Source organism: Musca autumnalis, unplaced genomic scaffold (assembly GCF_047663935.1).
Source record: "Musca autumnalis isolate F117 unplaced genomic scaffold, ASM4766393v1 scaffold_1, whole genome shotgun sequence".
NCBI classification, from domain to species: Eukaryota; Metazoa; Arthropoda; class Insecta; order Diptera; family Muscidae; genus Musca; species Musca autumnalis.
In genome coordinates this window covers 329,506,363-329,523,653 of record NW_027411644.1, presented here as the reverse complement: position 1 = coordinate 329,523,653, position 17,291 = coordinate 329,506,363, and the positions used below count along the sequence as shown (strand labels likewise).

Below are 17,291 nucleotides of genomic sequence, written 5' to 3'. Positions count from 1 at the left end.
ACACAACAACAAGTGGTTGAACATAGAACAGTGAAAAGTGCATTTAGAAACAACAACAACAAAAAGTGTGTGAAAGACAGACACGAAAACGCTGATTTAAAAACGACAAAAAATATAATTGTGTACAGTGGCTCAAAGCATATTTTGTCGAATTTGTGGCAAAAAATTTAATATTCATAAATTAAATTGCCAAAAATATTACAACTAACATAAAATTATTGAACAACAACAAATACAAATTTGTGAACAAATACAGTGGAACAAAAGAACAATAAACAGTAAATTATAAAAGTGTTATTTTTGAAATTAAAATAAATACAACAACAACAAAATACAATTTTAACAAAATATAAGCGGTACGGGCGGAATAACAAAAATTACAAAACAACAACAACAACAAGCGCCAACATACAGGAAGAAGAAGACATCTCTGGACACTACAAGGGTAAACAGACACACACACTCCCAACTATACAAATAGAGTGCAAAGTGAGTACGAATGAGTTTTTTTGTATTTTGAAGCGTGAAATCGAGAAAGGATTACAGGGTGCGGCGAAATTTGACACCGACACTGTACCTTTATATGATAAAAGCGCTATTTTTACACACAATTTGGCACCCTTTGACACATTGACCCGAATTCAACAGATTTCTGGGATCAAGGACTGATGTTGACCCTTTTTTTGCTCGTGGGAATACACAAATACGTCCACACTTTTACACATACATAAACGACTCTCGATTTCTCTCCTTGAATATTTGGAAGATTTGGAAATTTCTTCCAAGAATTGGGAAATTACTAGTGTGTTTTTAAAGGGAGATAATTTTACTGGAAAAATTGGAACATTTGGAAAGAAATATACTCTCTTTCCTCTCTTCTTAATCTCAGTATCTGTCCGTTTACAGTGGGACCTTTGTAAATTTGACCCGCCATAATAAAACTTTTTTACATAAAACATTTTTTGAAGTCATATTGAGAAAAATATTTACATATTCTCACATACACTTTACAAATCAATTCTCTTTGAAATTATTGATTTTTTGGAAATTACTTTTTTTAAATCTTGCTATCTCATTTTGTGGGAATATTCTCTTTGTACACAACAAGCGTTCTATTGCGATTTTGGCGCAGTCTTGTGGCGTCATAACTGTGACACAACAATTTACATGAACTTAGCAGACATTTTGGAGAATATTTTACATAACAACTACAATACATACATACATAGCGTTTATATGCAAACTTTGGCGCAACCTTTTGGCGTCATAGTTTAACAACCATAACCTTGCAATTTTTACATATATTTTTGTGGGAATTTTTTGGAAAAGAATCGCCGTTTATTAAAGACTCATACATAACCCTACAACATTTGTTACATAGAGACACAGACACTTTTGAACATTGTTAAACATTTGTAAATAATCGCCATATTAGCATCCCAATACATCAATTTTGGGAATATTTGGAAAAATTTGGCGGTTTTTTTTGAGAATTTTTGGAACAATTTGGCGCAAATAAAACACGAATCAAGGAAATAGACGCGTTTGGTGGACAAGCGCTGAAATACTTTGAGGTTAACTAACCTTAAAAATATACTTAAACATTTTTCTATACATGTCTTTGAAAACACTTAACCCAAATTTACACAACTTTATGAAAATTTCTGAACTTATACAAAATCTTTGAAAATTTTTGAACACTTTTTGAATTCTTGCTGATGGAAGTTTTTGTTCTTGATACAAAATATTTTCATCTTTTTTGAATTCTTTTGCTGAAACATTTTACTGTGATTTTTTTACAACATTTTGCTAAAATATTTTTCTTTGAAAACTAAAATTTATTTCATACCTTGCTGAAACATTTGACCCAAATCATTCTCTGTTGGAAATAATTGGAGTTTTTTAAATTTTTTGCTGAAATTTTTCTACCGACTCAAAAATTTGGTCGCGATTGCAACATTTTGCTGGGATTCTTAACATTTTCTGATTTGATTATTGTCTGGTTTCGACTCTACATTATACTGTTTTTTGAGCTTTAACAAATTATAAAATCCTCCTAACGAAGGAATTAAGTGATTTTATAGTACTTTGGTACACGACTCTTTGAAAATTATAATTTCTTCTGTGTAACCCAACACACCTTTTCTAGTCGAACATTTTTTGGATTGGAATTTTTCTGTTTATGATTCTTTTTGCTATAGTTTCTTGAATTTGCATAATATCTTTTGTGGAAAAGCATTTTTATAAGATTTCTTACTCAACTAAATAATTACCAGCTGTTTTATTATCCAACTTTTTGACTCATTTCCTGGCATTTCGTTTGGAAATATTTGTTATCAAATACTTTAATTTGCTGTCGACTCCTCGGGTCTCCATAAAATTAGATCCTTTTGTCGTCAAGTCAATTTATTTGGGAAGTAACAACAAAGATTTTGCAAAGACAAAATTCTTGATTTGGTTTAAAGACCCAATAAAAATAATATTTTGTCCTCGTAAAGGGCAACTTTGTCAAACCTTTGTAAAACAAAAATTTGTTCTAAAGTCTGACCCTCATTACCATAAGGATGGATAAAGCTAAGTGCTCAAAATTTGCAAACTGCGTTAATGACTTGCAGGATTACGTTTCAATTTTAAGCATTGCTAACACTGATGACGACATACATACCCTGGAGGCATCACGAGTGGAACTTAACTCTTTTTACGACCAAGTAAAGAAAGCTTATGTGGAATGCCGCGATTATGAGCCAGAAGAGGGACAAAAACCAATCGATAAAAACCAGCTGAGGAAACATTACTTAGAGGCTATTGATATTTATAAAAAGGCGATTGCAGCAGTCAATGGACAAATTCAGACGCTAAAGCAGAAGGAATCAGAGGAGAAAATAAAACGAGAGACCCTGATGGCGCAGAAGCAAAACGATTCAACAGCAATTTCAAGATTACCAGCATGTGACACAGACGTTTTTAAAGGAGGTTATAATTCTTGGCCCAGTTTCCGTGATTTATTTACAGCAATCTACATTAGAGGCTCAAAGTTGAGTAATGTGGAGAAATATTTTCATTTGACCCAGAAGACTTCTGGTGAAGCAAGAGAATTAATAAGCCATGTTCCTCTTACAAATGACGGTTTTGAGCTAGCTTGGAAGATTTTAACAGACAGATATGAAAATAAGAGGATGCAGGTGAACGAGCAACTGAAAATTTTATTCAATTTACCAAATGTTACTTCCGACTCAAGTCACAGCATTCAGAAGTCACAGCGAACAGTGAATAGCTGCATTCAAACTCTGGAAACTCTAAAGGTCGAAGTTTCAGGATGGGACCCAATATTAACATATGTTTGTTCCAGCAAACTTCCAAGAACATTTTTAGAAGAATTCGAAAATACCCTTGAAGATTGTAAGACTCTACCAACGTGGAACGATTTCAATAACTTTTTGACTCACAAATTCAAAACTTTGGAATCTGTCGGAAACATAAGGCCAAGTTTTTCAAAGCAAAACCAATTAACTCCATACAGACAGGATAATTCGAAGAAAATGAAGTTCGCAAGCAGCTTTCAAACTAATATAAATCAGAAGGCTCAGAGTTCGAAGGGTACATTAAATGCAAATGCTTCTCAGCAGCTCAAGACACAATATCAAAATTCGTGTCAAATTTGCAAAGCCACTCATTTCATACGAGATTGCCCACAGTTTCTGGCTAAAAATGTGAATGACCGGATTCATGTTGTAAAAATCTCACATCTCTGCTATAATTGCTTATCTACGAATCACGGCGTGAAAGAATGCAAAAGTCGCTTTGGATGCAGAACTTGTAATTTGAAACACCATACTTTGTTACACAAGGGAAAGGAGACCCTGTCTGCAATACAAACTACAGTTCAAGAGGAAGCACGACCTAGTACCAGTGCTGCAGCTCTTACGACACTTATACAGTCCACAACAAACCAAGAACCAGAAAATATTACAACTTTGACTCTCCAGGATGGTGGAAATAGAGATCAACATCCCGGAGACACTTTACTTTTCACAGCCATAGTACAAATTGAGGCTAATGGTCATTATTACGATGCTCGTGCGATAATTGACTCAGGATCACAATCTACATTCATTACTGAGAAGTTAAAAAATCGTTTAAATTTGCCAACAAAACGAAATCTTGTTCATGTTACTGGAATAAATCAACTCATTTCGGAAACTTCTGCTAAAGCATGCGTTTTTAAACTACGATCTAAGCTAGACCCAAATTTTAAACTGGAAGTTTGGGCCCCTGTTTTGAAATCTTTGCCTTCGAATTTACCGCCATATACTTTAGAAAAAACACAAATGCGCGATGCTACGAACTTGGAATTAGCAGACCCGAAATTTTACGTCAGCCAACCAGTTGATCTCCTAATAGGGATGGACATAGGACCCCTTATATTTACAATTGGAGCACCTATGAAGTCAATTGGATCCCTTTTGGCCCAAAAAACAGTTTTTGGATGGATAATTGGCGGACCCTTGAAGGATGAAGCTCAAAAGAAGAGACAAATATCACTTTGCAATACCATATCAATTGAGAAAATTTTAACACGTTTTTGGGAGGTGGAGGATACCCCAAAACAGGTTTTGAGATCAGATGAAGATGCATTTTGTGAGCAAAACTACTTGGAGACTACTAAAAGGAACACGGAAGGACGATACATAGTGACCCTCCCCTTTAAAAAATGCGAAGAACTTGGAGACTCAAGAAATATTGCTCTAGCTCAATTTTATCGGATGGAAAGAAAGCTCATGAAGACCCCAGAAATTAAGGAATTATATGATAGTACAATTCTTGAATATCTTGAGCTGGGACACATGAGAAAAATTTCTCCAAATGATATCTCCAAGACTCCAAATTACTATCTACCGCACCATGCAGTAATTAGACCCGAAAAGATTACTTCAAAATTGCGTGTAGTTTTCAATGCATCATGTCCCACTTCAAATAAAAGAAGTCTGAATGATAACTTGTACGCTGGTCCAGTTTTACAGCAAGATATCGTGTTGCAAGTATTAAAGTGGAGATTTTTCCGATACGTTTATAATGCCGATGTTACCAAGATGTACCGGCAGATATTATTGGATCCTACTCAAACAAAATTTCAAAGAATATTATTCAGGAAATCTCCGTCTGATCCCATAGAGGATTACGAATTACAAACGGTTACCTTTGGCGTAAACTGCGCACCCTTCTTGGCACTTAGAACACTTATACAATTAGCTGAAGATACAAAAGACACATACCCAATTGCCTCGAAAGTTATTTTGGAAAACTTATACGTTGACGACGTTCTAGCAGGAGGTCATTCAATAGAAGATACTATTAAATCTCGCAAAGAATTAAAGGCTGCCATGGAATCGGCTGGTTTTGAGCTTATGAAATGGACAGCTAACGACCCAAAAATAATAAAGGATCTGTCCAAAGAACAACTAAATCCAGTTAATTCACTCGACATTTCCGATGATGCCTCCACAAAGACTCTTGGAATAAAATGGAATATTTCTGGTGATTTTTTCTCATTCACACCACCCACAATGGAAATTAAAACATCTTACACAAAAAGAGAAGTCCTATCGACAATTGCCAAACTATTTGACCCATGTGGGTGGCTTGCTCCCATTGTAGTTGTCGCCAAATTAGTGATGCAGCAGATTTGGTTGGACAAGATTAACTGGGATGACATATTGAAGCCAATTACTCTTATGAACTGGCAGAACTTTGTTAAGAATAGCGGAGACATTGAGCATTTAAAGATTCCACGGTGGATAAATTACTCTCCAGACAATGACGTGGAAATTCACGGATTCTGTGACGCGTCTGAGAGCGCATATACAGCAGCATTATACATCAGAACCCGAGACACAAATAATGAAATAAAAACAGCCTTACTAACTGCTAAAACAAGAGTTGCCCCAATTAAGAAAATTTCACTTCCCAGGCTCGAACTTTGTGGAGCAGTTCTGCTATCAAAATTGTCATCATCGATACTAAATAATCTTCAAATTTCAAAGTTTAACGTTCACTTTTGGACAGACTCAACCATTGTCCTCGCATGGCTGAGAAAACCCCCTTGCCACTGGTCAACGTTTGTGGGAAACCGTGTATCTGAAATTTTAGAAAATGTTGGAATAGAAAATTGGGCCCACGTTGACTCTAAGGATAACCCAGCGGACATTGCTAGTCGTGGGTGCTCACCCAACGAGCTTAGTAACTACCAACTCTGGTGGACTGGACCAGATTGGTTAAAATTACCAAAAAATAGTTGGCCATCGAAAGAAATTTGCGAAGTTACACTGGAAGCAAAAACATCGAAAGTGCTGATGCTAAATATGGAAGAAATGACGGAAAAAGACCCCATGAGAAACATATCTTCGTTAACAAGAGTATACAGAGCTTATGCGCAAGCACTCAGATTTTGGAAAAACACCCTTGTTTGTAGACAAAACCCTCTAACTTCTGAAGTTGAACTTACTGCTGATGAAATTCAGGCCGGCAAACGTGCCAGTATAATTCGCACCCAACGGTTCTTTTTCCCAGAAGAGTTTCAAGCATTAGAGAAAAGATCTAGAATTCCTCCAAAGAGTCCTTTGCTATCTTTTAACCCATACTTAGATCCAAAGGGTATTATGCGAGCTCATGGTAGACTGGTTCAATCGCCAGCACTCACTTTCGAAGAACGACACCCAATCATTCTTCCGCACTATGCGAGATTTACTACTTTACTAGTCGAACACACTCACAAGGTGACTTTACATGGTGGGAACCAATTGATGTTGAGAGTTTTGAGATCCGGTTTTTGCATACCCAGACTCAAGTCCTTGATCAAAAAGACAATACGGAATTGTAGAGTCTGCATTCTGTATAAGCGGAGAACAGAAAATCAAATTATGGCTTCACTTCCGCCAGAAAGAACTTTGCTATCTAGACCCTTTACCAACACGGGCGTAGATTTTGCAGGACCCTTCAGCATACGAAATTTTACGGGAAGAGCATGTCTTATTACAAAGGGATATGTCTGCCTTTTCGTATGCTTTGCTACGAAAGCCATACACCTCGAACCAACTAGTGACCTCTCGACTCAGTCATTCCTAGCGGCATTCTCCAGATTTATTAGTAGGCGTGGATGCCCATCTTGTGTATACTCCGACAACGGAACTAATTTTGTTGGAGCAGTCGATGTCCTAAAGAAAGACAGACTCTTGTTCATGAAAGAATTACAAAATAAAACGATTGTTCAAAATTCCCATCAAAATCTCGATTGGAAGTTTATTCCACCCGGCGCTCCACACATGGGCGGTTTGTGGGAGGCCGGCGTGAAGTCTTTCAAGACACATTTGAAGAAATGCATACCAAAAATGACTTTTACCTTCGAAGAATTTTCCACAATTTTGTCAAAAATCGAAGCTTGTCTTAATTCAAGACCCTTAAGTCCAGCTAGTGAGGATCCTAGCGATTTATCGCCTCTGACCCCAGGTCACTTCTTAATCGGTACACCAATTTTAGCCCCTCCCGAACCCGATGTTTCAGACCAAGATGTTAGCATTGTCAATAGGTGGAAGCGTTTGAAAATTATCTCCCAATATTTTTGTAATAGATGGAAAACTGAATATCTGCATGAGCTACATCGACGTACTAAATGGAAGTATCAACAAGACAATCTTAAGGAGGGTGATTTAATTGTACTTAAGGATGAACGTTCAGCTCCAACTGATTGGAAGTTAGGACGAATTATAAAGACCCACCAGCGAATCGACCAAAACGTAAGAGTGGTAGACATAAAGACTGCTGGTGGTAACATCAGCCGACCCATAACGAAGGTGGTCAAGCTATTTTCCGACTAATTAGTCGGACCCCTTTTTTAAAAAAAAGAACATTGTACTGCTTCTCGTTTTTTTCCAGATTGCAGCATACCAATACGCAACCTGCCAGTCAACTAGAAGGATGATTTAAGCACTGAGTCTTGGGGGCGGAGAATGTATGGTCTCTGACCATACTTATGAGCAGCACTGTAAAGTTATTTTCTTCAAAATTGATTAGCGGTCCGCACTATGTAAATTTTTACATATATACACATATACAAACAAACTGCGGCCGCTAACTATCAACCTATTGTTTTCCTTCCAATGAATCCTGGAATTTGTCAACATTAAAAGCCGTACAAAGAGCAGCGATAATTCATTCCGACAGTGATCATTAAAGCGTGCGATTCCCCCCAGCTGTGAAAGTTATACACCACACTCAAGTTTACAAGTCAAGAATAACCAATAAAATTACATTTTGTTACGTTTACAACACCAAAAGTGAAACTTAAACACAAAAATTGTTACTAAATACAACAGAGAATTACACAAAAAAACAAGTACAAATAAAATAAATTAAATAAATAATTAAAAATTTGCTACTTAAAATTAAAATTGCACTAAATTTTTTCTAATATTGCACTTTGTAAAATTTGTCTAAAATTAAAAACTAATTATAACTTACCCTTTGTTTGAAACAAAATCTAAAAACAACATACATTGTACATACACACACTCACATACATTGAATTATAACACAAAATAAAACCAAACACTTGAAATTAGAAAACATAAAATACCTACTTATTATTTGCAAATAAAAAAGGCAAAAGGTTTGTAAATAAACAGATAGTTTGGTTAAAAATTGTAGCAAAAAGCCTAAAAATCGGAAGGTTATATTGGGGCTATATCAAAACATGGACCTATATTGTCGATTTTAGTAAAGAAGTTTCATGACCACTAAGAACCTTAAATGTCAAATTACAGCTAGTTCGGTTAACAATTGTAGCTCAAATCCTCAAAATAACGAAAAATGGGAGGTATCGTTATATGGAGGAAATACCAAAACGTGGGACCATTCTGCCCATTTTCAAACATGAAATACATATGGCAAAAAAACACTCTTGTGCAAAAATATAGCTCAATTATTGCTAACTCTAGAGTGATTACAACATACGGACATTGCTATAACGCCTCAGAATTTTATCCTGAAGAATATATACTTTATAGGGTCGCAAATGATTATTTCAATGCGTTACAAACGGAAAAACAAACTTAAAGCGGGGTACACACGATCAGTTTTAACTGCCGATTTTTCGGAAATATCGATAAATGGTTTCACTGGCAAGCAACCGATTATTTGAGCAAAACCGACAGTCAAAACTGATCGTGTGTAACCCACTTAATATGGTGGAGGGCATAAAACGCCAAAAATATCACAATTCGAAATAATGATTTTAGACCCGAAGTATGTTTCTTTCAGATAATTTGAAGTCGATTTGGACTTATCTGTCAATAGGTCTGTCTGAGTGGAGCACACGATAACTCTCGGACAAATTAAATGGAATGAATCAAAACATAGATCAAGTTCGAAGATGGGGCAAATCGGTCCAATCTTTCAGGTACCTCCCACACAAAATCGATTTGGTCCAAAATTTGCTTCTATATAGTCCATATTCGAACCTGATCTATGTCTGAAAAAAAATATTACTAGAAGTAAATTGGCCCACTAGAGTTGGGTAATCTAGTTCCTAGTTCACTGTACTAGTTCCAAAACGTATGAGTAACATCCTAAAATCTACCGTGTGATATTGCGTATACGCAGTTTGTTCATACAAATTATGTAATGAACTAGATAGTTCCATATGCATAGTTAATTTGGCACAACTCTACGGACTACTGAATCGAGTACCTCGCACAGAAACTTTTAAAATTTTTCGCTGATAGTTCAGCAAGTTAAAATGCAATATTATCACGATAACTTACGAATTGGGTAGTCGACGAATTGGGAATTGACAGAAACTTTAAAAATCGTAGTCCATGCTTCCACACATACAGGTCCAAGAGCTCTAAAAATCCTACGATGGTCATTTTAAATGGACGGTTTTCATGATAATCGGAAGGACTGCCATTGGCTCAACCATTGCATATCGTAATATTTCTCTCAAACGTACATAAAACTGCAAGAGGTACATATGTATATTTGGTACAGCACCTTCGGTACCTCCATCACAAAAACTGTTCAAAACTTCGCTTAAGTACAGTTTAATAGTCTAGTCAAAATAGACATGCGTATAAGGGAGAAATAACAAAATTTCCCACAAAGCTGAATTTTGGTGGAAAGCTAGGGTTTAACAATAGAAGCGATGTTCTAAAAGTCCCCATCTATCCCATGTGTGCAAAAAGAGTTATTCTGGGTCAAAGGTCATTTTTGTATGTCTAATTCAGTTTTATTTGGATTTTTCTCAAAAACGGTAGTACTTAGCAAAGTAAAGTAAGAGTTTTAGATTTAACAATTGTCTACAAAAATGATTTTCATGATTTTTAAAAAGAACTTACCGTTTTCGAGATATCGCAATCTAAGTGACAAATAAAAAATAAGCCGTGTAAGTACATTGTGAAGCGAACCGGTTAAAATAACCACACCAGTTTGCCGTAATCGGTTCAGTAGAACCAGGTCTAACCCGGTTTTCAAATCTGGCCTTTCGGGTGAAATAACAGGCGAACCGGATCCGCCGTTCATGAAAATTATACATTTCTGTAATCAGCGCACCTAACCCTTCCTTCGGGCAAAAATTCAAAAAAAAAAAAAGTCGGAGAGTTTTAGTTGGAGCCGTTCCCGTTGGGCTTACGATTACAGATGTGGCTGCTTCTAGGGAAAAAATATAGAGACCGATGATGTAGATAACTTTTCTGTCTACAATATTTACTCGGGTCACTTTTTGATTAGACCAGCCGTTTTCAAAAAAAAAAAAAAAAAAAAAAAAAAAATCCGCAAACCTAAACCTTAAAATTTGACTTTTGATCCCGAATAACTTTTTTGCACACTTGGCATCGACGGCCATTGCTTCTAATGACAAACCCTAGCTCTCCACCAAAATTCAGCTTTGTGGGAATTTTTGATATTTCAATGTCTATTTTAACTGGACTATTAAGGGCAGTTCGAGTTTTTTTTTTAATTTACATAGAAGGTAGTTCGTGTGATTCTGATTAGAACAATATATTTTTTCATGGGGAAGTCCATGGAAATTTTAGTTGGTCACCGTAACATTTTTTGAGCTTTTGTGTCATTATTCATTTCTAAGATGGACTAAGGGGCGTCGAAATTATAATAGCGTGAAGTCACTAAAGTTTTCAGGTACTTATGTTTGCTAAAAGTTAGTAACGTAAGCGACCGTACTCTTCAAGCGGTATCGTTATATACGGACTTCCAAAATTACTGCACCTGTATACCCGATGTACAATATTTTTTCGAATATAGGTTATGATGGGAAGTTTTTTTTGTATTTTATTAACTGTTTTTGTTGTTGTTGTAATTCTCCTCTTCTCTTTAATACAAATGTTCAGAAACAATTTACCTTCATTTCAATAACAATGGACAACAGCACACCTCCTAGTCTGTCCATAGCATGCGTTGGCTTTAAGCCTTTGTGTCCTCTATGTGAGAAAACTACTTTAAGTTTCTCTTTAAAGTGGGCCCATTCATGGAGGACGCATATTGTGTTTGTCGTTCGGTCGTTCTTTCGTTCATTCGTCGTTGTACGTGCCAACATAGCATTTCGCTACATAGACTGAATACAACTGACACCAATTTTCGAGTGCATTTGAAGGTCGTACCAGTGGGAGTTTGTTTGGGTGGCGCCGTCAACGACTTAGGCAAAGGTTATGCTAGGCTTTGACTAAAGTACTACGAACTGTACGAACAATTACACAAACACTTTCGTGGTTGCACTTGCAGTTCAAGAGATAGACATTTTGTGCAAGGTGACCGGGTGGAATGCAGTGGGGCGGGGTAGAAAGGTGACAACTACATTGCAACACCAAAAAGAATTAATTCTTCTCAACCTTCAGATCCTCTTGGAGAAAATAAGGTTTTTTTTTAAAGTGGGGGTGGGAGGGTAAACACAAACATTTGTCTATGTTGTTGCCACAGACTAGTAACAACAAAAACATCCCAATGAACGAACAACAATGAAACAAAATGATGTTTGTCTGTGAGTGGGTATGTGTGTGTGATTTGATATTTGTGTTGGCTATGATGTCGGTGGTGTACTTACCAAATTTTGCGTTGGCTATGATGTTGTTGTTGTACTTACCAAATTTAATACGAGCAAATATTACATAGAGCGGCAACCAGGATAACACAAACAATATGACCACGGCCACCAACATTTTGATAACCTTCACTTTGGACTTTTGCTGCATTCGATCCATTTGTGCATCCTTGGTATCGCCAGGTATGGAGCGCGTTGACACTTTAATCCAGATTAGAACATAGCACAAGGTAATCAAAATCATGGGCACAACATAACAGGCCATCAGATGGGCCAGGAGAAAATACAAATTGCCACTGGTGCCGGGTGGCCAGACCTCCTGACACAGATACATATCGGGAGCAGCTGGGAATGCTTCAGCAGCGGGTACTAAATCAAAGTAGAGTGCCCACGGTATGGTGGTGCCGAATGCAATAATCCAAATGCACAAAATCATAAAGCGAGCACGACTTTTTGACAATTGTCGCAGAGGCCACCAGATGGCAATGAATCTGCAATGACATTGTCAGCAAAAAAGAGAAACATTGATGACAGATTAGAATTGTAATGTTTTGTTTAGTTTTTTTTTTAATTAAAAGCGAAAGAATAATGGAATGGAAAAACAAATGCATGTAAGTACGTGATTGCAAGTATATGAGACTGATTAAAGAGATTTATGTTAACAAAGTATGAAATGACATATTTCCCGCCAAAATTTGCCATGCCTATGTTCCCGAACTTGACATTATTTTCAATTGATCTCAGATTAAATGCACAATAATCAATCACAGGTGTAATATTATAAATATTCAAATTAAAATGAATTAAAAATTAACAATAAAATAGAAATTATTAATGAATTTGTTAAAATGCAATGACAGGCCCACATTCAAGTCAGAACGATGGTCAAGGCATTTCAGCTTGCTCGGTGAACTTGATCTTGTTTCGTTAAACACAAAAAAGCTTAGAGATAAAGATAAACGCAACAGAGAGCAACTTGTGGAAGCAATATTCAATAGTCGTATCCAATACGCGAGAACTTTGGTGCCACGTACTTACATGGATACATATGTATGTTTGTGTGATGTATGTTGTTTATGTTTAATCGGCTTAAAAACAAGTCACATGTGGTTAAAATCATTTGAGGGTAACTATGATGTATGAGCATAGAAGTCGTGCTCATAGATTAGGTGGCCTACTCCACATTAGAAGATAATGGGACAAAACAGTTGCACAGACTTTTACGAGAAGTTCACCTTAGGAAATTTACATTGCAAATGAGTTACTTTTGTCTACTTGTTCTTTATGTTAAATGTGACAATAAATTAATATTTAAAGGCGTTCAGATTATACCCTTATATGATGATAAAATATAATGCACTTTCGATTTATTTGACCTAAACTATACTGAAAGCCTATGTCGAACAAATCGAGATAGATACATTGTCACGAAGAAACCCTAGTTTAAACGTATTCTAAAATGAAAGCTATTTTCGTACCGTTAGCCTTGAGACTGACGAGGGTATATGGGAAATGTTGCCAATTCTTTCATATTCCATTTCCAAAAAAAATTTAAGTTTTTCTTTTCGCGCTACATCAACAATTTTCGGTACATAGGTTAAGAAAAAATTCGACAGTACGAATCCGCTCGCGAGCCAATTTTTTGGTTGTTGCGGACAACATTTATCGCGGTTTTAATTCTGCTTTTAAGAAAAAAATATTATAAACAAGTAAAAAAGTATCAGTCGGCTTTGCCGACAGAGATATACCCTCAGCATATGTGAATTGGAACTTTCATCTACGGACAGATCGAATGTATTTAGGGTCTCTTGAGAATATTGTGGCGCTTTTTGGACATTTGAACTTGCCGACAAAAATGTGGATTAGGATAAAAGTTTAGGATTAAAGTTCAAAATTTTTGCGGGGGAGGGAATGGACCGACATAGTGCATTACGGAAGTGGATCTCATTTTGAGAGTCATATCTTTTCGATAGATATCGCGCCCACTAGTCATTTCAGTGGGTTATTGTACACCCGTTGGACCAGTATGCCAGGAAGCATGGACTTGTCCACGGAAAACATATATGGCTGTAAACAGGACCACAAAAACATCATCGGTATAAATTTGCAAAGGATCTCCGAACAGACCCTAAACTGCACTTAGACACAAATGTTGAGGCCATTTTAGAAGTTTAACTAAGGACAAAATATGACGATGGCCAAATTTTGGACCAAATCGGTTTATCAGTTCGAGAGTTATTGTGCACTCCAGCTACTACATATGGTGCCATAGCGGTTTTTTACAACTTTCTGGCTGTTTTCCAAGAAGTATGGACAAATTTTTACCGTTGTAACTGAGCCAGCGATTGCAAGTTGCTTCAACAGAAATCAAAGTTAGTCAAGAGCAGGTCTTAAAGTGAACTTATCCGAAATTTTGTGTGGGAGGTACCCGAAGGAATGGGCAAATAAAGTCCATATTCAAACCTAAACCTGGAAGATATCTTAGCATACGTAAAGTATGGACAACATCGGTCCTACCCTTCAAGAGTTATCGTGCGCACAATTTTTCCGAACATTTTTGAACTTTTGTGTGGGAGGTACGTGAAGGAGTGAACCAGTATAGCTTATCTTCGAACATAAACTATGTTTGGACAAAATATTATCAAGGCCATATTTTGGATAGAATCGGCAGATCCGTTCAAGAATTATCTTACGCTCCAACCACAACACACGGTGTCATAGGGGTTTTTGAAACTTTCAGGCTATTTTCTCAGGATGTATGGTTTTGCCCCTGATGAAACTTGTACCGCCGTATGGGGGGCCGTGAATACAAGTTGTTACAACAAAAATTAAAACGATTCGAGAGCTGGTCCTAAACTGAACTTTCCCGAAATTTTGTGTGGTAGGTATCCGAAGGAGTGGACGATTGAGTCCTTATTGGAACCTCAGCTAAGTCTGGTAAAAATTTCTCGATGTGCTAAGTATGGACCATATCGGTTACTCCCTTCAAGAGTTATCATGCACAAATTTTCCGAACATTTTCGAACGTTTGTGGGGGAGGTACCGGAATGAGTGGACCGATATAACCCATCCTCGAACTTAAACAAAGTTTGCCAAGACAGACAGACGGACGGACTTTGCTAAATCGACTCCAAATTGTCTGAAACACATTTCGTCCAAACATACTTGGGGTCTAAAACCATTATTTCGACGAGGCACATATTGCCCGTATAAATGTGTATATACATACCCTCGTTAGCATAAATGCTGAGGGTATAAAAACGCTAATTACACTGTGGAACATTTTTAAGGTAATTTTGTGCAAACAACTTCTACTGCAGATTTCATGAAAGAACATATCCAATCGACAATAACCCTATTCGGGTTTTGTGTTGTTAGATCGGGTTTAGATTTTATGGCCTCATCTGAACATGGCTAAATATTGACTTTTTAGAGCAAATCGAGGCAATATCTCTAAAACCAATTCGATTATTATTTAAACCTCTGAAGCAAACTTGTAGATAAGAGCATGAAGAAAATAATATTGAGAATAATCAACTCGAGAAACTGCATTTGTTGCCTCAAAATACATAATGTATCTTAAAATTCCTTTATTTCGTGTATTTCGCAACATATATCCAAAACTATTAAATTTTTCGTTAACTTTTCTGTGAAAGAAATATCCGCTGGAATGTAATTCACAACACTTCAGAACATTCCATTCTTGTAAATGCTTCCATCACGTTATTTCTAGCACATTTTTCAAAGAAAATTTTATAAATATATGAACAATAGGCCGGGGCGATTTGAAAACCTTAATGAGCCCTTCGCGTTTCTGATTCCTGGGATTGAACTGAGCAAAAAGTCCACTAGACCATAGGTCTACAGCGAAAATCGAGCATCCCGATTTTGACATAAAGTTTTTTATCCACGTTTTTTGGACATTTTAGCATATAACGGCCAAACTATTGAGATTTTCGATCCAATACAAAGACAAAAATTGTAGCCAAGACAGTGATTAAGAACTCTATAATACATCGCAAAATCATTGGAACGCTGCTTCAGGCAGTTTTGGCACAGTAAATGGCACTGTGCTACAAAAGTTGACCAGAAAAGTATTCAAGCGTTCTGATGCAAAATTCTATCGTGTTGGGATCCATGGACAACAAAAAAGCATTTAGTTCCTTTGGGTCACTTCGTTTTATTTTTTTATAACGGTAAAAGTAGTGAAAATCTGGGTTTCTTACATTTTCAAATTTAAACGGGCATATGTTCTTTTTTCACAACGGATTTCTATTGATCCTTCTTCCTTTTAAAGGGGTGAATAATATCTTTCGAAAACCCCCACAAAAAAACTATGTACTTTCAGAAAATGCCTAATGTTTGCATTTTCAGTGTTGCAGAGTGTTATTTTAATGAGCACATTTGTCACTAAAAAGTTATGTTACTCAGTACTCGCGGAATTTACAAAAAATTGTCAAAATATTAAATTTAATTCAATTTTTTTTAAAACATAGGTCATAAATTACAAAAAAATAGTTTTAAATCTAAAATTAACGGGGAATCTAATGAGACCAAAATTATAATGATTGAGATAATCGTTTGGATTTTATATCCAAAATCAGCACATATTTCGGTAACAAAAATAAATTTTGGTTAAAAAAATAGTTTTCACATGCATTCTTGAGTTGAAAGTATTGGAAAAAAATTATAGGAGTACTTCTTTTATTTTCCTTAAATCTTCCAAGAAAATGGGCGGAGTTTGCTTTATCTATATTCACACAGAAGGTTTCCCATTGAGGAAAATTATCAGGTTGTTGAGATCATTAGGCTTCTTAAATGGAAATAGCGTTCAAATAAACCGTTTTAATTTATTTGCAGTTTTAAAATATGTGCAAATCGCGTAATTATTAAAATCACTTTATCCGCACGTGATTTTCATGTGCAAAAATATGTATATATTTCTCAATATTTCATTTGGAGGCTAAGATGTAGCATCGACTTCATCTTAGTATCCAAAAACTTATAAAACATCGCTAATTTGCGCAAAGTACATATAATTTTTGTCCGCATCCGACAAAATCTGCATCGATATATATTTCAAGGTGTTCAATCAAGAACCGTGGATGTAGCATCACACACAATTTATGGGATAAAATGATTAAGAGAGCTATATAGCAGTGACGTTTTTGTACCCTCCACCATAGGA

General features: G+C 36.2%; 1 protein-coding gene across 1 annotated transcript in view; it reads right to left on the bottom strand.

The window, feature by feature from the left end:
- The window catches only part of SIFaR (SIFamide receptor), a 129,917-nt gene that overhangs the window by 11,017 nt on the left and 101,609 nt on the right, over positions 1–17,291 (bottom strand). Inside the window, exon 4 of the mRNA XM_073963371.1 lies at positions 12,146–12,594. Within this exon, the coding sequence (XP_073819472.1) occupies positions 12,146–12,594 (449 nt within the window). The remainder of the gene's footprint in view (positions 1–12,145; positions 12,595–17,291) is intronic.